General features: G+C 44.7%; 1 protein-coding gene across 1 annotated transcript in view; it reads left to right on the forward strand.

Annotated features, from left to right (window-relative positions):
* The window catches only part of ABTB2 (ankyrin repeat and BTB domain containing 2), a 171,078-nt gene extending 157,371 nt beyond the window's left edge, over nucleotides 1–13,707 (forward strand). Inside the window, exons 10-17 of the mRNA XM_066630975.1 lie at nucleotides 2,227–2,453; nucleotides 3,723–3,901; nucleotides 4,502–4,607; nucleotides 4,716–4,818; nucleotides 7,203–7,293; nucleotides 8,714–8,782; nucleotides 11,762–11,875; nucleotides 13,204–13,707. Of these exons, the coding sequence (XP_066487072.1) occupies nucleotides 2,227–2,453; nucleotides 3,723–3,901; nucleotides 4,502–4,607; nucleotides 4,716–4,818; nucleotides 7,203–7,293; nucleotides 8,714–8,782; nucleotides 11,762–11,875; nucleotides 13,204–13,401 (1,087 nt within the window). The 3' untranslated portion in view covers nucleotides 13,402–13,707. The remainder of the gene's footprint in view (nucleotides 1–2,226; nucleotides 2,454–3,722; nucleotides 3,902–4,501; nucleotides 4,608–4,715; nucleotides 4,819–7,202; nucleotides 7,294–8,713; nucleotides 8,783–11,761; nucleotides 11,876–13,203) is intronic.
* The last annotated feature ends 997 nt before the right edge of the window (nucleotides 13,708–14,704 follow it).

The following is a 14,704-nucleotide window of genomic DNA, read 5'->3' on the forward strand; positions in this document are numbered from 1 at the left end:
AGAGTCTGGCTATTACCCTGTTCTTGCCTGCTTTTAAAATTGCTGTACTTTAAAAAGTTTGCTAGGAAAATATGCGAGGATGGTACGAACAATAATAATCCAAAAAATCCTAATTCTGCATCTTGCGTGATTTTGAAAGCAAGCACCACCAACCCACCTCCACTTCTGAAGGAGCTGAAGGACCAGGTCCACACACACACATGTGCACTTAGATCACTGAATGCGAGAATACAACTAGTTCAGCGGCTAGGGGTAATTTAGATTAAATCACACTGCAGTCATGTTAATCTTTAGTGGTTCATGTGGTATAGTGGAACTTGGACCAAGATGACCTGGGTTACAATATTGTGATGTCCATGTCCCCTCGGGGTATTGGCTCACCTGCCTCGTCTAGCCCGGCCCAGTCTCTCCAGGGTCGACGCGAGGAACGGGGAGCAAACAAAGAGGGCTTGCTTACTTTCTTTAATTTGGTTGTGGCCTTTACATTCATGGAGTGGTCTCGTTCCTTCACAAGAACCCTGTTCCCCCAAGTACAGTCTCAATAACAGACTCTCCACAATCCAGGACCCAAGTGGCCCGTCGCCCCAAGAGCCTTTATCTCCCCCCTTCAGTTCTCACCACGAAACTCACCTGTCAGTTCTCAGACGGGTTCTCACCGCACCCGTCTGGTGCGAGTTGTTCTCCGTAGGTCAGGTCTGGAGCTCTGGGGTTCTCTTGGCAAGTGGCTGGGTCCAGTGGTGGCCCTCCTTTCCCCTTGGTTCTCAACGGTTGTTGGTCTCAGCCAGGAGTTGTTCCTGACATCTTCTGGACTGGGATCCCTTCCCCAGCCTGTGGGTAGCCCCTTCCTCCAGGGGCTGGAGTATTGGGCTCTTCTCCACTCCTGAATGTCTCTCAGTTGGGAAGGCCTCTCCTCTCTTAGAGATACCTCCTTTCTCCCTTCTCTGCTCCTTCCTAACCTCTGTTCCAGGGAGCTCCGGAAGGTGCATCCTCCCCCTTCCACTGTCTCTTCCCTTCTCCTTATCCCTCTAGCCAGACCTCTTAGCCCTGCCCCTTCCTTCCCACACCTGGGACCCAGATCTCGCGGGATCTCCTCCTCCCTTCTCCCTGCCGGCTCCACCCTTTCTTTCCTCAAAGGTTGATGCACCTGGGCTCTGAGAAGGCCTCTGCCTTGTCCCTGAGGAGAGGGGTCTGCTTGCAGCAAAGACTTAGGAGTCTCACCCTCTTTGTCTGGTTCCTCGCTCTTCCCTGGTCTTCCAGGGGTCTGTATACCCCTTTTCTCTACTTTCCACCCCTTTTCCTCCTGTTCCCCTGATGGGTTTTGCTTCTCCTGGTACCCCCCCCCCCCCATGACAAATATCCATTCAGCCACGGCCAGCCATCCATAAAACAGAAGATGCAACACACAGCTAGCAACAGTGGGAGTGGCAAAAAGACTTCAGCTCAGGTCTGCCACCACCTCACTCCAGCCTGTCATGGACAGAGCTGCATCTTTCTGGTTTGTTTAAAGGGACCACATGAAGCAGGAGCATGGTGAGTGGTGTAAGGAAGTGGATTGCCTCTGTCCAGGCCTTCTGTGCAGGCAGCAAGCTGCTTCTCCATCCATTCACCTCGCTCCTTCCTCGTGTGGTCCTTTTAATTAAACCAGGAAGCACAGTGCACACTGGGACCTCCCAGCATGTCCCACACTTCTAGTTTTGTTGAAAAGGCTCTCATGGGATGGAATGAAGGATATAAGGGGCTGGATTGCCATCTTCTACCCAGGTTTTTTTTTTGGGGGGGGGGGGGGAGTGCATGTGGCAGCAGCAGATCTGAGTGGCACCAGACAGCAAATCATGTTGGGCTATCATTGAAACTCATTGGGAGACACTGGTTTATTGCTGTTAAAATTAGCTCATGGGCTCTAAGCTTATTGAAAGCAGGGTGGGATACAAACTTGAGAGGGGGGGAAATGCAGGGATCTTATGGATGTGCATGATCTCATATACAGTATGTAAACCAAATAGGATGTGCAATGAAAACATTTGCAAGTACACAAAGAATTTGAAATTGTTGAATTCTGCTGAATTCCACAGTTACCTTGCTGGTACAGAAAGACACCTTGACACCTTCGTTTTTGAAGAGAGAGGGTTTACTAATGCAAACTACCAGAATATTCTGAAATAGGTTTATACTTGCTGGAACTTTTTCACTGCTTAACACATAGCGCTACTTGTTGCCACTTTGCAGAAATGTCTTACGCAAGCTCCTGACCCAGCCGCAACAATCCAAGGGAGATGTTCTCTCGCTGGAAGAAATTTTAGCAGAGGGTGTGGAAAGCGAAACCTCTAGTCAGGGGAGCTCCAATGAGGGCCAGGTGAAGCTGTGTAAAACCAGAATGAAGGCTTTCCAAGAGGCCATGTATTACAGCGCTGAGCACGGCTACGTGGACATCACCATGGAGCTCCGAGTACTTGGTAAGGCATGCTTGTTATTCAACACCTTGCTTGGAGAGCCACAACGTCTGTCCTGTAGTTGACTGCTTTACGAGATAGAAGCACTGTCACAAGTCATTCTTCAGTCTGTAAACAGTTTTTTAAATACACGGTACATTTAACCAGCTCAAAAACATACAGGAAAAATTATCTTGTATATGGTACCACCTGCATACACGGCACTTTACGAAGAATGAAAAGTCTCTGCCCAAGGCACTGACAGTTGTGAAATCAATATAAGGGAAACAGAAGATAGGTAGTAGTTTTGTAGCTGGGGGGTGGGTGGGTCACAGGACCCAGGGCAGCACTCTTCTGAGGGTGACAATACTGTGGCCACTGGGGCCTTGCCCCGCCTCTCTTGCCCCTGCACCCTGTCTGAACGTGACCGGAGCTGTGCTCCGATTGTGTCCAGAGGGTGTTCTGAGGCCTTTGGGAGGCCCTAAATATCACTTCCATTTTTACAGGGGAAACCGTAAGTGATGTTTTTATGCCTTTAGAGGCCTTCTGGGGGCCAGGAAAGCCATGCACAGAGCACAGCTCCAGTCATGTCTGGAGGGGACACAGGGGTGAGCGGGGGGAAGGGGTCAGCACTCCATTCAGCTATGCCACTGGTATGTAGCAGTACACAGGATAAGAATATGCAAAATTTCAGTTACGTGTATTTGAGCTCGTCGGTTTTAGGAAGGGATTTGAAGATCTTGCCTGTCCTTCAAGGTGGGCTTTTATGGGCCCTGACAGTTCTTCTACAAGCTGAAGCTTGGATAAGCGCATCAGCACCCCTGTGTGCAATGCTGGCAACTTCTAGCCCATTGAAAGATTTATTACCATTTTGGTAACTAGCCCTGAAATGCACATTAACCATATGAGTGAATCTGCAGGCAAATTGACAGAGATGGGAGTACTGTCAGAACAACTGTGGGCCAGTGGCAACCATGCGCAAAGAGCCCCTTCCAGCTTTGCAATTCTGAATATAAAATTCTTGATTTATCAATGCAGAATGCTTCACTGCCCACCCCACACACATTCAGGTGCAGAATGTCTCTAATTTTCAAGTGCTGCGAGCAAACATGGGGTGATTATCTTCATTCTATTTTCTGTGTGAGGTTCCCAAGGGCATTGACCATTGTCAGGTGACTGCTGGAGTCAATCATTTGTTTTGATGCCAAAAGATAATTTGTGGACTTACTGCTTTTACTTTTACTGTGTGGACAGCTAAGTCACAGTCTCACTTTGACATTGACTGGTCCCCAGGAATCCCATGGAAGCTTCATGTGTGGATTGAGTCACTCCGAACAACTTTTTATCAGTCTCGGTATTCACTGGTACAGAGCCTTTTACGAGAATTTATCACCATTAAGGAAGAAGACTACAACGAAGAGTTGGTGAATGATGGACTGCAGCTAATGTTTGAGATCCTCAGGACCAGCAAAGTAATCTATTTTTTTAAAAACTGTATTTAGACATGTATGTCTTGGTTTAAGAAATCTTTCAGAGCTCTGTTGTGTACGCAGCCAGCATCGAGGTAAAGATGCAGTAGGACCTCAATTAATTCTGAATGCAGGGATTACCATGACTGCCTTTATGGCAGCCTGTTTAATGCAACTTTGCCAAGGATGAGCTCTCAAAGATGTCTCCTCCCCAGCAGAGATCCTCATTCTAATGGAAATTGAGATCATCTGTGGTAAGGGCACTTGGGATTGAGGGAGTTTGCTCTCAAAGAAAGGATAGAGAGATTTATATAGGCTTGTGATTATAAATGTATATTACTTGCAAAATTCTAAAAATTCATACTGTCCTGGATGAAGGCAGGCAGTCTGTGATCCCAATCTAGCTCTAGTAAGAAGAATGGGTTTAAAAATTATCCCGGTATGTGAATCTTACACACTCTCTGATCAAGTGTTAACTTTTTGTTCTTCATGTTCCCTTATAAAATGGCAAGAGAATAGTTTTGGACTTGTCTGAGCTGCTTTGACTTGCCTGAGCCTGGCTTTCCTGGAGCACTAACAATTTCTACTCATTCTTATTCACAGAACGAGTCTATCAACCAGCAACTTGCAGCTATCTTTGCTCACTGCTACGGAACCAGCCCCATCCCCAGCATTCCTGAAATCAAAAAGACACTCCCAGCCCGTCTAGGTAAGATAAGCTTCTTTAAGCAGTAACTCTGAAAATTTTGGTTCTGAACGTCTCGTGTAAAAGCATTATGAGAACTCTTTCCTTACTCTTTTTCCCCCTTCCACACAGATCCACATTTCCTGAACAACAAAGATATGTCCGATGTTACTTTTCTAGTGGAAGGGAAGCTGTTTTATGCACATAAAGTTCTCCTGGTAACTGCCTCAAACAGGTGAGAAGTTTAAAAGTGACGCAGGGCACCTTTTTCTGAGTCATTCAATGATTAAGACAGACAAATCAATGAGTCACTCACAGAAATAATCCCCCTTTTAGTTTCTCACAGTAGCAAGATAGTTGTAATTATGTAATATGTTGAGTGTCAATCTGCTGCTTCTGTAGTTGCCAGTTCAGGTCATGGATAATTTTTGTTTTACTTCAGTTTCTAGACTGATATTTTAAGCGTTTATATAAAACCAGCAAAGATAGTCACATGGGAAACTTGTAGAGAAATGCTAAGATCATATCATAATGAGTTTCTGGGGATTAATTAGTAATATGACATATTTGGTCATATTTTTCCCTCATAAGATTTGGCTTATTTGGTCATATTTTTCCCTCATAAGATTAAATACACCTTTGTCCAATTTGGACAAATACAAAGGTAGAAACCACAAAGAGCCACAATACTCTGCAGTAGGATTATTTAACCCTTTACTTCTGTGCTGTTTTCCCACCCAACACCCACCTCAAAGCAGTTATGTAACCCTTGAAATCATAACAAATTGCACTTTCAGGGTTAAATAACTACTTCAAAGAGGGGTTTTTTTTTTACAGGAAAACAGCACAAAAGCAAAAGGTTAAATACCTTTTCCTCCAGACCTCAGTTCAAATTGAAGGCCCACACAGCTGCTACTTGTAAGGATCTTGAAGCCCCTGACTAGATTATGATGCATTTAATTTCATATCTGGCTTCAGATTTGGAAAACTGAAAGTTTTATGGCAAGGGTCAGCATCCTTTTTTTTTTGGTGGGGGGGGGAGTCAGATGTTGAGTGATGATGTTATCAAGTTCTGCCAAGCACCCAGTAGTGCCCCATGCAGAGCTCAGCTTGGGAGGTGAAGCTGAATAGGGAATGGCGGAACTGCCTGTCCGTGCTTGCAGAGTCTCTGTACCATGGCATAGGAACTCTGCAAGCCCGGCCAGGTGGCTCTGCCATTCCCCATCCAGCACGCAGCAATCTGGGTGAAGGTGTTGCCTCCTAAGCTGAGCTCCATCCAACTGACCCTTTAGGGTTAGCACTGGTTGGTAAGATGACATGCCCTCTTAACCCTATCCCCTCTCATATATGATTGCTCCATTCTCTGCCCAATTTTGTGACAGTAAAGATTGCAAAGAAGAAAAAAGATTACAATGTTGCTAAAGATGATTTAATTTATTTAAAAGATTTATACCCTGCCTTTCCTATGCCAAGGCAGCTACAGATTACAACTGTATATGTTTCTAAGTTCATTTTGATAACATGGCTTTAATCATGGTTCTCAAGGTCAGTTTTACCCCATTTCATTTTAACCCAATTTGTAAAAGGCCACATGTGAGCCAAAATAAAATGGAAGGTGGCAGGAGAAAATCATGAGAGAAGAGGAGGGAGGGAGGATGTATGCAATCCTGAGGTCTGCTCCAAAGTCCCCTCTAATTTCACCCCCAAGTGTGCAGAGCCCTATCATGGCTGTGCAGGGACATTGTGGAGCACTCTGCAATGATGTTGTTTCATTCATTTTGTCCTTTCCAGTCATACTTCCACAAGCACAAACCTCCAGGTGTAGCTTGGCCTGAGGGGGGAGTTCAGACATCCGCATGCTGCCTTGTTTTGGTCAGCCAACCCAACCGCTCTCTTAGGCTCCATTTTGCTAGTTCTTGTTTCTTTACTCCCTGTATCATGTCATTCTTGGATTTCAAGATCTTGGATTTCATCAACCTACCAAACCGGTATTGTTAGTTGTTTGACCTTCCAGCTTGCCCAAGTGGAGAAGGTGATCTCATATCACTTTAGGCTTAGAGCATTCTTGTCTCTGGCTGTGCATAGTGTAACCATGATGTTATGATACCATTAATGTTAGGAAACAATTGCTGGCCACGGAATGTGCAAATGTCTCTCCAACAGGCTAAGCAAGGCCAGTTGGCCTTCCTGGCGTCTTACTCAGAAGCTGGAAATTCTCAAATTAACTCCAGCTATTTCAGAATCTCTTGGCCTGGCTTCATTCAAGTTCCTCTGGTTCACATGCATACATGTACCCTACATTGATTCAACAGCTCTTAAAAGGCAAAATCCAAAATGACTTGTGACAGCAGCACAGAGTGGTTCTCCCCAACCCAAAACAGTATAGCTAGCAGAAATTACAGCTTTTGTATCACTGTTAACTCCATGCTGGGAAAAACTGCACTGCAGAATTTTTCCCTGCTATTTAGCTGATAAAGGGCATAGTGCTTCTGTCAGGACAGGAGATGACATCAAGAAACCTAGAATGAAAAGCTTTGTTTTCCCTTTATTGACTGAAAAATAATTCAAGTAAATATACTTTTGAAACCACCCTGTAACATTTTTTTCCTGTCTTCGCAGATTTAAGACACTGATGACCAATAAAACAGAACAAGACAGCCAAAGCAGTAAAACTGTGGAAATTAGTGATATGAAATACAGTATATTCAAGGTTTGTATTTAATGTTATCTTTTCAGTTGTCTAAAGCTGAAGTAGGATATGATTCAAATGCCTTACGTTGTTGAAAAGCCTTAATCATAGCACTGTTAAGATTTCTGGTGGCTCCTCTTTTAGAAAGAAGTGATAAATTATGTGCAAAAACAGAGTTCAACCAAATGATCCCTCAAATATAAATGTATGGTGAGTTGGTCCATACAATATTATTTCGACTACATTTCTACCCATGCCTGGGTGGGGTACAAACTGTATGCCCGTGAATAGTTTGGCAGCAATTCTCAAACTTACCTGGGTCACGGCACCCTTCCTTCATGGTGGCCTTTCTTCCTGGCTTGCCTGGGTGCTGCCATCTTGGATCGTGTAAGATCTTGTGTCATCCAACATGGCAGCGCCCAGGAGAACTGGAAGAAGAGACCACCAGGGACCCCTGTCCCACCAGCACCCCTGTCAGTTCACCACAGCACATGAGAGAACCAGAGTGCAAGGGTCTGGAAACCTCTGGTGGAAGGTGTGAATCAGGGATTGCCAATACAGTTAATAGGCGGATTTTTTGCAACTGCCATAAATCCAAGAACTGTGTGTTGACTGTTTCCACAATTGTTTGGTTCTCACATTGCATTTAACAAAGATGTCTGAGTGCATACTAGGGTATAGGACTGCTGACATGGCCAAAACTGAATTGTGTGAACCACTACTAAAGACTTCTAGAAGTTTCCAGGCCTAATTGCCAGCTATACAAAGCAAACAAAGTCTGAACAGAGCCAGGGAACTGCAAGCTTTGTATTGAATTGGTTCAAATGTTCAAAAGCTTATGGGGCTTTCAGATATACCAAGTCTTTTTCAACCTTTTCTCTATTTGAACATCTGCAATCTAAATGACCGGTGTGTGGTTTATTCGCAACAAAAAAGGAGCGTAGTTGGTTTGGCACATAAAGAAAAACATGGATCACTGAAATCCAAGACATGAATTCTTCCCATTTTTCGTACTAGGAAGAAAATGTGTTGCAGCTGAGAACCTAAAAGTGACAGTGTGTAGAATTAACGCAGAGATCCATATATTTGCTATCCTTTCCCACAGCCACCAAACAAGTATTTTTGCATTTGGGCCATATATGAAGGCCACAATTGCATCCCTAGTTGCAAAGGAAGACACACTGCATTTTAGTCTTAAACTGAGCTGTAATTGCTATTTATGTATCCAGAAGTTGCTGCCCAGACCTGCCCATTGCTAGAATTTGGTAGTAAAAAGCATACATGAAGATGAATATGGCATATTTCACTTACCTTAATTTAAATAATGGCAGGGTTTACTAGCAGCCAAGCTCTGTGTGACAGCAGAGCAGGAGTTTGCATGCTTCTTGAGGCAAACCTGTGTGTTCAAATTTCTCAATGTTTGGGCTTTGTTCCCCATCAGATGTTGATGCAGTATTTATATTATGGAGGAACAGAATCTATGGAAATTCCTACAGCTAATATCCTAGAGGTGAGTATATGTTCCCTTTCCGCTTTCGGTCTAGTAATGCACGAATTCTGCATAATGTTGATGACAGATCTTACTATGGAACTGGTGCTTTGCAAGCATATCTACACTGGTCTGTTAGACAAACATTAGAAACCCTGTGGGACAAACATTAGACAAACATTAGAAAACCAAGTGGGAAACCCTGGCCTCTGAGCGGCCCGCTTGGAGGCAGGCTGTGCAGCATGGCCTTTCCCAGTTTGAAGAGACACTTTGCCAACAGTCTGAGGCAAAGAGGCAAAGAAGGAAGGCCCATAGCCAGGGAGACAGACCAGGGACAGACTGCACTTGCTCCCGGTGTGGAAGGGATTGTCACTCCCGGATTGGCCTTTTCAGCCACACTAGACGCTGTGCCAGAACCACCTTTCAGAGCGCGATACCATAGTCTTTCGAGACTGAAGGTTGCCAGTACAATAGAACAAATGTCCCTGTGATATCTTCACAAACCGAAGTAGCACATACTATACCTGCTTTATGAAACAGGGAGGAAAAGGGGTCTTTTCTTTTTTTTGAGGATAGCATGTATGTTACCCTACATTTTATGTCTCAGGTCTAATAGTTTTTGGATTAAAAATTTGAGGTGAATAGAGAGGGTAGGCTTACATGTTCAAGCACTAGTAAATTCCCACCTTCTTACCACCTTCTTAATTTGAGCAAGGAATTACTTGTTGACAGTGCTTTTTTTGTAAAAAAAATAAGGTGCAGGAACTCACAACTTGTTAATCTTTTACTTACTTACTTACAAACCATTTTTTATTGGAGAAATAAAATATTTTTATGTGCTCCCCCCTAAAGATGAACTTACTTCTGAGTAGACATGCATAGGATTGGGCTGCCAATCTCCACATCCCCTTCCCCCTAGCTACTTTTTCTACACCTGGGGAAAAATACTGTACAGGTGCACTTGTAGCGTGTAGTATGTAGTGTGGCACTACTTCGAGGAGAGGAAGCAGTGAATGGATTCCAAAAAATGGCTTACATGAGTTCCATGTAGTAAAATTACTCTAAGCAACTGTGGGAGTAAGAACAAAAAAGGAATTCTTACTTAAGAGGGGTCCTTAGGTGCACACAGAAACAGCTACGTTTGCAAACAAGCGATTAAATATGGTTTAATTCAGGTATCAGAATACTCTGTGTCTTTGGGAAGGCGTTTGGCATGCAATTGTATGTTCTCTGCTGCCCTGAGCAGCTGCTGTGCATTGCTGGAGAGGAGCTGCAAATGCTGGTCGGCGGAGCGCATGCTTGTGGGGGAAGGATGAGGGGGATATCTGGCAAGGCTGGACAGCACGTTGTACACACGTAGAATCCCTTTTCACCTGCCCTTAGCATGTGAAAACAGGTGCAGATATATTTATCTCTGCCAGGATTAAGAGCCCAATCCTAGGTATGTCTACTCTGAAGTAAGTCTCATTCTAGTCAATGGAGCTTACTCCCAGGAAAGTGCCTAGGATTGCAGCCTAAGAGCCCAATCCTATGCATGTCTACTCAGATGTCCACTTTAGTGAATGGGGCTTACTGTGGATAGGATGGCAGCCTTAGAGTCCAATCCTGTGCCTGTCAACTCAGAAGTAAGTTCCATTATAGTGAATGGGGCTTACTGTGGAGAGGACTGCAGCCTCAGAGCCCCTCCTCTGCCTGTCTACTCAGGCTGCAAGGCTATGACACTTTCTCTGGGAATAAGCCCCATTGAACACAATGGAACTTACTTCTGAGTAGACATGCATAGGCTTGGGCTCTCAGGCTGCAAGGCTATGCACCCTTTCCCAGGAGCAAGTCGCATTGAGCACAATGAGACTTACTTCTGAGTAGACACGCCTAGGCTCCTGCTGCAGATTGGCATGGGTGCTGCACCAGCCAGCTTCCTTCCCCTCCTCCTCCACCAAGCCAGTACCTGGGTGTTCCGTGGGTGCTGCAGCCCATCTCCCTGGCTAGCTGGCTGTCCGTCCGTCCTTCTCCTCGGCGTCTGCGCATGTCCCCCGCGCCCTCCACGGGCTTGGAAGCTGCGAGGGGAAGCAGAGCGCGGGGGAGGGGAGGCGGACTGGGCTCAGGCGAAAGCTTGGAGATGGGGGCAGGAGGGGGTTATTGTGTGGTCAGGCAGGGGCCAGGCGCCCGCCCACCCTGCACCCCCCAGCACCCACCCAGCGAATGCCTCTGTTTTGCTCCCCCCCGGAATGCCTCCGAAGGGGAGGGGCCCCTGCAAAAAGGTGCCGGAACTCCATCCTCCCACGTTCCATTAGAAAAAAAGCCCTGCTTGTTGACATTGGAGCATGCTCAAGTATTGCCCTTGCACATAAGAGCTAATTGCTATTCTTCACAGTATCAAAGAGCTATTCTTCACAGTATCCAGAATGAGGTGGTAGTCTAAGCTGAACTGTACCACCTTGGAGTACAGGTGAGGCATAATATTCTTTAATGCTGCTGACCTAGAAGACCACCAGCACAGCAGGCAGAGAGCTTTTCTAAACATTAATTATGTGCAAATTTTCTACATACAAGGATTTTTTTTTGTGAGGGACTTTCAAATATGTTATTTCCTACCTGCAGTGGTATAGCCCTAGAACATTGCCTGCTCACACTGTCACCTATCCTGCATAACCTTTTTCACAAGATTCAGACATTAGGAAGGGCTTCTCCCTGTCCTGTAAGCTTTCCACATGGAAATTGAAAGGGACACTGACAAACAAGTTATCCCCCTCTGCATTCTGGTTGATTGTACTATGTGTCTACCTGAACATTTGAATAAGATTTTGGGAAGGGCCAACTGAATTGTTAATGTCAGAATAAGGAGAATGGCTGATTCCTCAGTCCAACCAGAAAGGAAGTCCAAAAAGAAAGTGAGATGGTGCAAAAATGAAACTAACTTTGTTTTGCTTGCTTCTGGATGACTTTACCCATCAACCACTCATTGTCATCTTTTAATGGCTTCTTTCTCATTCCTTCTAGTTGCTATCGGCAGCAAGCCTATTCCAGTTAGATGGCCTCCAACGACACTGTGAAATACTTTGTGCCCAGACCATCAACACTGAAAGCTGTGTTAACATCTATAAATATGCCAAGGTAAAGGCCAAACTATCTGCAATTTTATGCTTATAAGGATTTAAGCATTTCAAGTGAACTTTAAAAAGCCTTCATGGATCAGGCTGATAGTCCATGTGGTCCAGCATCCTGTTCCAGGACTGACTACCCAACAAGTCTCCTGTTGCTTGTCTCCCCACCCCTCAATTTTTTCTATACTATTCATAGTTTTCAAAACCACTTCCATATTTTCTGTAGTATGCAGGTGGGTGCATTACGCAGGATAACATTCCAAATGTTTATTGACACGCATGCAGGTGGCAACTCCAATGTACACCAGGATATCATGTAAATATTCTGGAGCAAAGGACTATGATTAGTTAAATGGGGGTTGGGTATTGCTCACCTGGAAGAGCATCTGCTTCACATGCAGAAGGTTCAACCTCTGACATCGCTACAGAGGGCAGAGAAAAACTCTTGCCAGGAAACTTGGAGAGCTATATGCCAGTCGTTGTCCACAATCCTGAGCTAGATGGAGTAGCATCGCTGATTCCAGGAATCTCAGAGATTCTGTAACAATTGATCAGACGTGTGGATCTGTTTTTGGAAGCTCTGCTTCTGTGAACAAAGCTGGTCACCTTTCTGGTTCCCATGTAATATATTTTGGGCTCTAGTGAAAGAGCAGGAACAGCTTCCCTAATATTCTTAAATATTAGGAAAGCAGTTACTGCTCTTTCCCTTTCACTAGAGTCCAAAATTTCTTCTCCAAAGATTTTATACTGATGTGGTTGCAGAGTATGAGGAACTAAGACTGGGAGCCATATATTTAAAGTACCATAGCCCCTGCGTGTTTTATTTATTTATTTATATCCTGCCTTTCTGTCCCAATAAATTAATTGTAAATTGTTTTGTTAATTCTCTTTTTTTTCAAAAAGCTTCTCTCATATGCACAGAATTGTTTGACTGCTAATAGCACCTGCCATCTGGTGCCACTCATTATTCTGTCCTGTGGTGCCACATTGTTTGCAGCCTAACATAACAAAACAGGTATCATCCTGGCCATTTCACTGAGCAGCTGCTCTTTTCCTTGAAGAGTGACTTGACTTTGGCTCAACTAGCAGCAGGAGATCACAATGCAATTCAAGAGGAGGGACGTTTTAAACTCCTTAAAATATCCCAGTGGAACAGTTCTGCGTGCACACATGATAGAAAACAATCTTAAGCCAATGGATTAATATCTTCTTAACCATTTGCTACCAACATTAAACCTTCCCATACAATGACATTGTTTGGGGTGGGGGAGGCAATAATTGACAGCTGCTTAAAAACCCTCTTGACTCCTGGCCTGACAAAATCTTTGTTTTTTTCAGATTCACAATGCACCAGAGCTGGCCTCATTCTGCGAAGGCTTCTTCCTCAAGCACATGAGCATCCTACTAGAGCAGGAGCCTTTCAAACTGCTCATCTACAGCAGAAACAGCAAAGTTCAGGGTCTGGATCCTCTGCAAGACCTGCAGTCTACCCTGGCCAGCAGACTTCATTCTGTTTACATCACCTCCAGGGTGTGATCGTGCCAAGGGTCTCCCTGCTGGGAAGCACATGGTCATCTAATACACTAGATGGAACCTTGCCCAGTTGTGGCTTCCATCTGGCTTATGGAAACACCAGCTTATATTGAAAGCTCCCTGACACCTTCCAAGCAGATATCTGCAGAGCAAAAGATAGCTCTGTGGTGTGTGGGAGGCTGTTGTAACTATTTAATCTGAAAACTGAGGGGAGGGGTAAAGGGAATGTTGTTGCTCTGCCAGGGTGACACCATCTCATTACAGTAATAGTTTAAACATGGCGACTTAAAAAAGCTGGCCTAAAGATCAGGTGCTGTTTTTGCAATATCCGTGTGCAGAAATGTCAGGGCACTGGAGAACTCAGGAGGAGCAAACTAAACCCACAGCCCACAGTGTCCAGAACTCTTTCTCTGAAACATCTGTGCACAGACCACAACTGGCTCACAACTGTAAGAATAAGCTGTCTGTTTATAAAAGGCTATGGAGGGGGGAATCTGTCGGATTTCAGCTATTCAGGGTGACCTACCAATAAAGACACTTAATGTAGTGTGTCAATACCAGAATGCCTCACTGCAAACAAATCTAGTGCTATGCTCCACTCCCCCCCAACCCCACCGCCAAACTGTTTGCCTATTGAGGTGCACAAGTTCAGTAGCATGAACAGAAAGATTATGCTGGTTTTTGAGTTACAATCTTGATTACATATTAGAGGATGTGACAGTGTACTTCTATGCTTGTCTGCTGAGAAGTCAGTCCTAGTGTGTTCAGTGGGGCTTACTTGCAGGAAAGTGTGTTCAATAAGGCTTACTCACAGGAAAGTTTGAGTATGCATAAGATTGCAGCCTAAATTTTCATCCTTTTTAGTTGCACTTAGGCCCGGTCAGCACTTACAGGATTTAAAACTTGCCTTCTATCACCAATACTTAATCCAACTCTTATGCTGACCAAATCATTCCAGCTATGACCATCACCACTGTGGTCCTGCTGTCAGGACAGACTTTCCTTAAACGTTGTACAAATACAGTACTGTGGTCTATTAAGGGCTGGGATCTGCTTTGTCGGTTGTATTTAAGCAATAACTCCTTGACACTCTTGGCCATTGGGTAGCATCAACTCATCTACACTGAACACCATGGCACGTAGAGCCACAAATCCAGCTAAGGAGGTTCATGCATTAGAACAGATTTATTGTGCATATCTCTTGCTGGATTAGAAACTGTGCATATAAATTGGTTGCACATTCAGAAGTGCATCCAGCTGTGGATGCACAGTCTGACTGCACTGGGTTGGGTGGAATGGGATGCAT

Source organism: Tiliqua scincoides, chromosome 1, assembly GCF_035046505.1.
Source record: "Tiliqua scincoides isolate rTilSci1 chromosome 1, rTilSci1.hap2, whole genome shotgun sequence".
Classification (NCBI taxonomy): Eukaryota; Metazoa; Chordata; class Lepidosauria; order Squamata; family Scincidae; genus Tiliqua; species Tiliqua scincoides.